This window comes from Nannospalax galili, unplaced genomic scaffold (genome assembly GCF_000622305.1).
Source record: "Nannospalax galili isolate Female #2095 unplaced genomic scaffold, S.galili_v1.0 scaffold1402, whole genome shotgun sequence".
NCBI lineage: Eukaryota > Metazoa > Chordata > Mammalia > Rodentia > Spalacidae > Nannospalax > Nannospalax galili.
The window spans coordinates 711,488-717,487 of record NW_008348453.1 but is presented as its reverse complement, the minus strand read 5'-3'; the positions used below and the strand labels follow the sequence as shown (position 1 = coordinate 717,487).

The following is a 6,000-nucleotide window of genomic DNA, read 5'->3' as shown; positions in this document are numbered from 1 at the left end:
GAGGGGGGGCGACAGGGAGACCCTCTGTAAAACACGCACACACACACACACACACACACACACACACACACACACACACACACAAAAGATGAAGTTCTACAGGTAAGTTCTATATATAATTTTCATAGCACAGAGAACTGATTCTGTCACACAGATATAAGCAGCAGAGGATTCTCAAAAGGAACACAAACCAATATATTTCTTCAGAAAGACATAATTGAAAGAACATAATGAAAGTGAAACGCATCTATTTCCAGACTTTCAGAATACCACACAGCATAAAGGAATTAAGAATATTTTACTACAATAGTGTTTGAAGAAGAGAAAATACCTCACTGGGGTTTATAAAGTGGCAACTTCATGAAGACACAGCTGGGCTGCATTCTCAGTGGTCAGCTATGCCCTGCGGGCTGCAGCTAACTAACTACCTATGTTTCATATGACCACCATCCTTTAAATGTTAAAATGTTTAAATGTTAAAAATGTCTTTAATATTTTAATAGATGAGCAAATTCAAAAGAAGCATAATATTTTAAAACCTAAGGGCTAGGGAGACAGCTTAGTGGGTAAAATGTTCGCCATGCAAGCACAAGGATCTGAGTTCAATCTCAGCATCCAAATAAAAGCTACGCATAACCATACATACCTGTAACCCTAGTGTCAGAGGGTGGAGACGGTAGGATCCAGGGAGCTCACTGGCTGGCCAGATAGCCTAGTCCAAACAGAAACCTTTAGGTTCAGTGAAAGACTGACCCTGTTTCAAGGGACCAAGGCAGAGCATGATAAAGCAGGACACTCAACATCCTGTTCTGTTCTCCATATGCAGGGAGGGAGAGAGGGGGAGAGAAATAGAAAGTGAAGGAGGGAGGGAGGGAGGGAAATAGAAAGGAAGAAGGAAGGAAGATTTGGACCTTTAAAGAAAATTTTGCCAATTTCTGCAATAATTTCTTCTGGCTTATCTTCCAGTTCACTAACTCTGTCTTCACTCGTGTCTAATCTGTAGCGAAAACCCTCCTATTAAGTTATTAATTTTGGCTATTGTAGATCTCAATTTTAGAAGGTCATTATTTTAATTTTTAATATTTTATTTCTATTTTATGTGTATGTGTGTTTTGTTTGCATGTATATAAGTGTGCCACTTGCATGCAGTGCCCGTGGAAGCCAGAAGTTGTTGGGTTCCCTGGAACTAGAGTTATGGATGGTTGTTAGCCACCATGTGGTGTTGTGAACCAGTTCAGGTCCTCTGCAAGAGCAGCCAGTGCTCATAACTGCTGAGTCATCTTTCTAGACCCATTTTACTTTACTTTAAAATTTTATTTATTTATTACTTATTTAAGATTTATGCATGCATGCATGCACGCCATAGTGTGCATATAGGGGTCAGAGGACACCTTGTGGGAGTCAGTTCTCTTCTTTCATCATGCAGGCTCCAGGTACCAAACTCAGTTCATCAGCCTCAACAGCAAGCACCCTAACCTGCCCTACACTGGCCCTCACTGCCTTTTTAAACCCTATTTTTACAGTTCCAAAATCTACGTACATAGTTTAATCTTGTGTGTCATTTCCTTAAATAGAGTACATACTATTGTTTTAGAACTTCTCATTCCAATTTGAGAAGTCATGGTGGGCTTTCTTCTGTGGTCCGCCATTTCCATGGTTCTCACTAGTGACAGCTTGCTTCCTTGTATATTATTTTTCACCGTGAGCTACTTGTTTCCTTAACCAGTTACGTGCCAGGAGTTCACATATTTTCCTAGAGATGGTTTGAATTCACTCTGTCAGGTGCTTGGCGACATTTGCCAGATTTACACACAGGCTTGGGATTTCTTGGACTATTGGAGCGATGAGTCCCTGGCATGGACAGCAAGTACTTTTGCCTCATTAACTTTTTATTCTAATCCATTCACAGCTAGGGTAATCTTTCTCTTAATCCTGGCATGGGGGTTTGGGGTTCTCTCTACTTTATCTGTACACTGAGTCCTCTGGGGTTACAGTTTTGCATACAAAGGGTCAAAAAGTGACAAATATGAAGAAAAGTTAAAAAGTCCAGGGGCTCTAGCCTCTGAATCCTTTAGAATTCTCTAACACGAGGTCGAAAAGTCAGTGAGTTCTTTTGGAGTAGGGAGAGTAGAAAGGCAGAGTCATGCAGAGACAACATAGAGACAGGATGGCTGAGAGTTTTCTAAGAACATGTAAATTTTTATATAAGAATTCTACATAAAAAGCTAAATTAATTGCAAATAAGATAAATACAGAAATCCTTAGATTTGTATACCTATTGTAGTTTTATGTAACACTTTTTTAATTCTGCATAAAACTACAGTGAACACAGGTCTGGAGAGATGGCTCAGCAGTTAAGAACACTGGCTATTCTTGCAGAAGACCCAGGTTCGAATCCCAGCATCCACATGGCAGCTAACAACTATCTGTAACTCCAGTTCCAGGGGATCCAACAGCCTTTCTATCTTCTGTGGGCATTGCATGACACAGGCACACTTGCCTACATGCAGGCAATATACACATACACATAAAATTAAACAAAACAAAACAAAACAAAAAAACAAACAAAAAAAACTAGTCGGGCGTGGTGGCAACACGCTTGTAGTCCCAGCACTTGGGAGGCAGAGGCAGGTGGATCTCTGTGAGTCCGAGGCCAGCCTGGTCTATATAGTAAGTTCCAGGACAGCAGGGGCTACAGGAAAACCCTGGCTCAAAAAGAAAAAAAAAAAAAAAAAAACCCTACAGTGAACATAAGTGGATGTTAATATTCTACATTTTTCATAAAGGAAAACTGGGGTTCGGAAAGCTAAAATGGGCATCAAGGTCACATAATACTAAGCAGCAAAGGCAGAATTCAAATCCAGTTTTCCTGATCTAAGTCCATGACCATTCCTAACATTACAAATAGAGTACAACAGAACCAAAAAAAAAAAAAAAAGGGACTGAAATTTTGCTGATGAATTTCCCCAAGGCAGAAGCTATGACTTGGAAACTTCCCCATGAAAGAAGTTCTATACATCTGTGTTTCCCTGTGAAGAAAGCATCGGGCTGGAAAAGTTTCTGTAGCACAAGGCAGGAAGAGCCTAGCTTGCACCTTACATTGTGAATTAAATCAAACAGTGCCAAGCCAATTCCTTGGCCAAAGTCCAAGTCAACTCAGATGGTTCATGGAACCAGCTTGGAACACAGCAGCAAGCTACTCAGCAAGTCTATTCCGTACTACTCAGCTATCAGCAGCAAGGCTGGCTGTCTCCTCCTCCTCTTTCAGAGGCGAAAACAACTTAAACACTGTGGTTAGCATGTCCTCCATAACATCTCCTTTGCTCATCCACGTGCTCTGACTTGGTAATTACTGTCTCTTTTCTGGTCTGGTGGCATTTCAATTGCTTATGGCTTATTCTTGATTTTTTTTTTTTTTCGTTCAGAGCACTAAATAAAAAATTTCTAAGAGTGAAGCCTGCAGCTCTGTAGCATAATCAAGCTCTATTCCTTGGATGTTTACATGTGGCTAAGCTCTCTCTCTGCCCGCCTTGTAAAGAGACAGATCTTGTAGCTGCTTCTGTGATGTGTGAAAGTGGGAGAGCTGCAATGCCTGAACTCAGAGTTTGAGACACCAGAGTCAAGCATCCAGGAGGAGGGGCCAGATGCCAGACAACGCAGTGGGAAAGCCACACAGCTTCTGGTTTAATTTAGTGTATGTAGGTGTGACAGTCATCACCTGAAGCACCCACCCACTAACCACCCATCCACCCACCCATCTATTCATCCAAGCATTCAGTGTTTGCTGGGCACCCAACAAACCTGTACCTATGCTGTCTACATACCAGAGAGACCAGGGAAGAATGCTGGAGAACTGGATACCCAGTACTTGAAAGCTCCCTGAGTTAATCATTTCAATTAAATCCTTACAACGACATGTAAAATGTGTATACTGTCTTCATCTTATTGATGAAACAGGTTCAAAATGGCTAAATGGCTTCCCCAAGATTATAAAAATAATTAAGTGGCAATCTGAGATTTGAATCAAGCTACATCTGACTCTAATCCTGTGCCCTTAATCAATTAATGATCATGGCACAGGTGTCCCAGTTTGTTCTTCATTGCTGTGACAAAATACTCTGACCACTATCAACTTGGGGAGGAAAGGGTTTATTTAGCTTACATATCCCAGGTCACAGTACATCTGGGAGCCCAAGGTAGGAACTCAGGGCAGGAACCTGGAGGCAGGAGCTGGAGCACAGGCCATGGAGGAATGCTGCTTACTGGCTTGCTCCCCCTGGCCCCTGCTCAGCCTGCTTTCTTACGCAACACAGGCCCACCTGCCCAGGGGTGGCACCACCCACAGTGGGCTGGGCCCTCCCACATCACTCATCAAGAAGATGCCCCTCAGACATGGCCACATGCCAGTCCAATAGAGGCAATTCCCCAACTGAGGCTCCCTCAACCCAGGTGTGTCAAGTTGACACCAAAGCCATCTAGCACACCAGATAATTAGTAATAGGAGTAGAAAATTCAAAGGAAACATAGAAAAAGAAATAATTTTGTGTATGGAGGAAATAATTTTTAAGTTTTCCAAGTAGACTAACAGGAAAGGGAATTTCAGGCAAGATAACAAACCTCTACCAAGGCAGAGGGAAAGAAGGGTTTGCCTGTGGCGAGAAGAACAGGCGTTTAATATGGAGAAGACGGGATGCAGCACAGGAGGACTGCACACAGGTGGCAGAGCATCTTCGACTCTTTCTCCATCACTCCCACTGTAGGAAAAGCCTTTCCAGAGGCCTTCCTGGCCCACAAACTCCTGCGGTGTCCTTCTGTAATGAGCTGCCTGTGCCAGTCTAATGTAAGGTCTTACATTCATACCCGACCCTATCCTGTCCAGGTCGCTATGGATAGTAAAGATTCTGCTGACAACCTGAACACAGAGGCCCCAGAGAATCCCCCCAAAAACCACAGGGATGAGAGAGGTGACCCTTCAAAGCTAGACCCCAGCTCTCACAGATTCTACCACTGAGCCATTTTCTCAGTCTACTCACAGTTTGGAGTCCAGCTTCAGGAGGAAGCCCAACCGATCATACTCTGGAAAGAAAAAAAGGAGAAAACGTCACTAAAGTCAAGCCATCACTGCCACCATAGGTTGCAGTCCCAGACCTAAACCATGGGGACAGACAGCCTTGGTAAAGAATAAAATTCATCTGCTTCAAAGAACAGAACCAAATACCTAAGCTGTAAGCAAGTTAACTCACAAAACTACTTAATAGCTACTTTGTGAGGAACCAGGTTCAGTGTCAGCTATTTCCCAGTCCTCTAGGCCAGCCAGTCCTGAACGGATAGAGAATCGCTTCCCTGCATAAACCTCCAGAAACTAAAATTTGGTAAACCACAGATTCTACCCTAGAGAAGAAAGAGATCAGAAGCAATCTCAGCTTCCTCTAAGCTTTGGATCTACCAAATGAGAGCCTAACTGGGGTGGGACCCTCAGACCCACAGCAGCAGTCTTCTCTGAGGCAACAGAAAACTGTGAGCTCCAAGGCCATAGAAAATGCTCAATGAAATTTAAGATCAAGTATGTGTAAGATGTCTGCAATACATTTAAGTCATTAACATCTTGTGCCTTGTTTTAAAGTGAGATTAAAGCAGTTTTACAGAACTATATAGACCACAGGCTTTGAGAAAAAGACTCTGGAAGCCCAAGGGGGAAATAAGCATATGGACAACAATCAACTGCAGCTGGGAGGAAGAGAGCACATGTCAGTGAAGGTCTCTGGGTCCGGGGTGCTTGCTGCAGGATTTCAGATCTGTTGCCAAGATTTTCCACAGCTCAAACGAAATACAAAGCATCGATTTCATGGTTCAGAGCATGCACAAAATAAACCAGGAAAATAACAGCTATTTCACTTGAAGGAAATCTCCTGTGACCTCAAAAGTACAAGGAAAATGATGGGAGCACCACAGGACTGTTTCTTCCATCATTGCTCAATGATCACAGTGCGTGTGTATGCA

General features: G+C 42.9%; 1 protein-coding gene across 5 annotated transcripts in view; it reads right to left on the bottom strand.

Annotated features, from left to right (window-relative positions):
- St3gal3 (ST3 beta-galactoside alpha-2,3-sialyltransferase 3) overlaps positions 1–6,000 on the bottom strand; it is a 220,428-nt gene that overhangs the window by 114,040 nt on the left and 100,388 nt on the right. For all 5 annotated transcript variants that reach the window (XM_008845386.2, XM_008845387.2, XM_008845388.3 and 2 more), the window contains one exon: positions 5,034–5,076. In XM_008845386.2, coding sequence (XP_008843608.1) covers positions 5,034–5,076 — 43 coding nt within the window. The remainder of the gene's footprint in view (positions 1–5,033; positions 5,077–6,000) is intronic.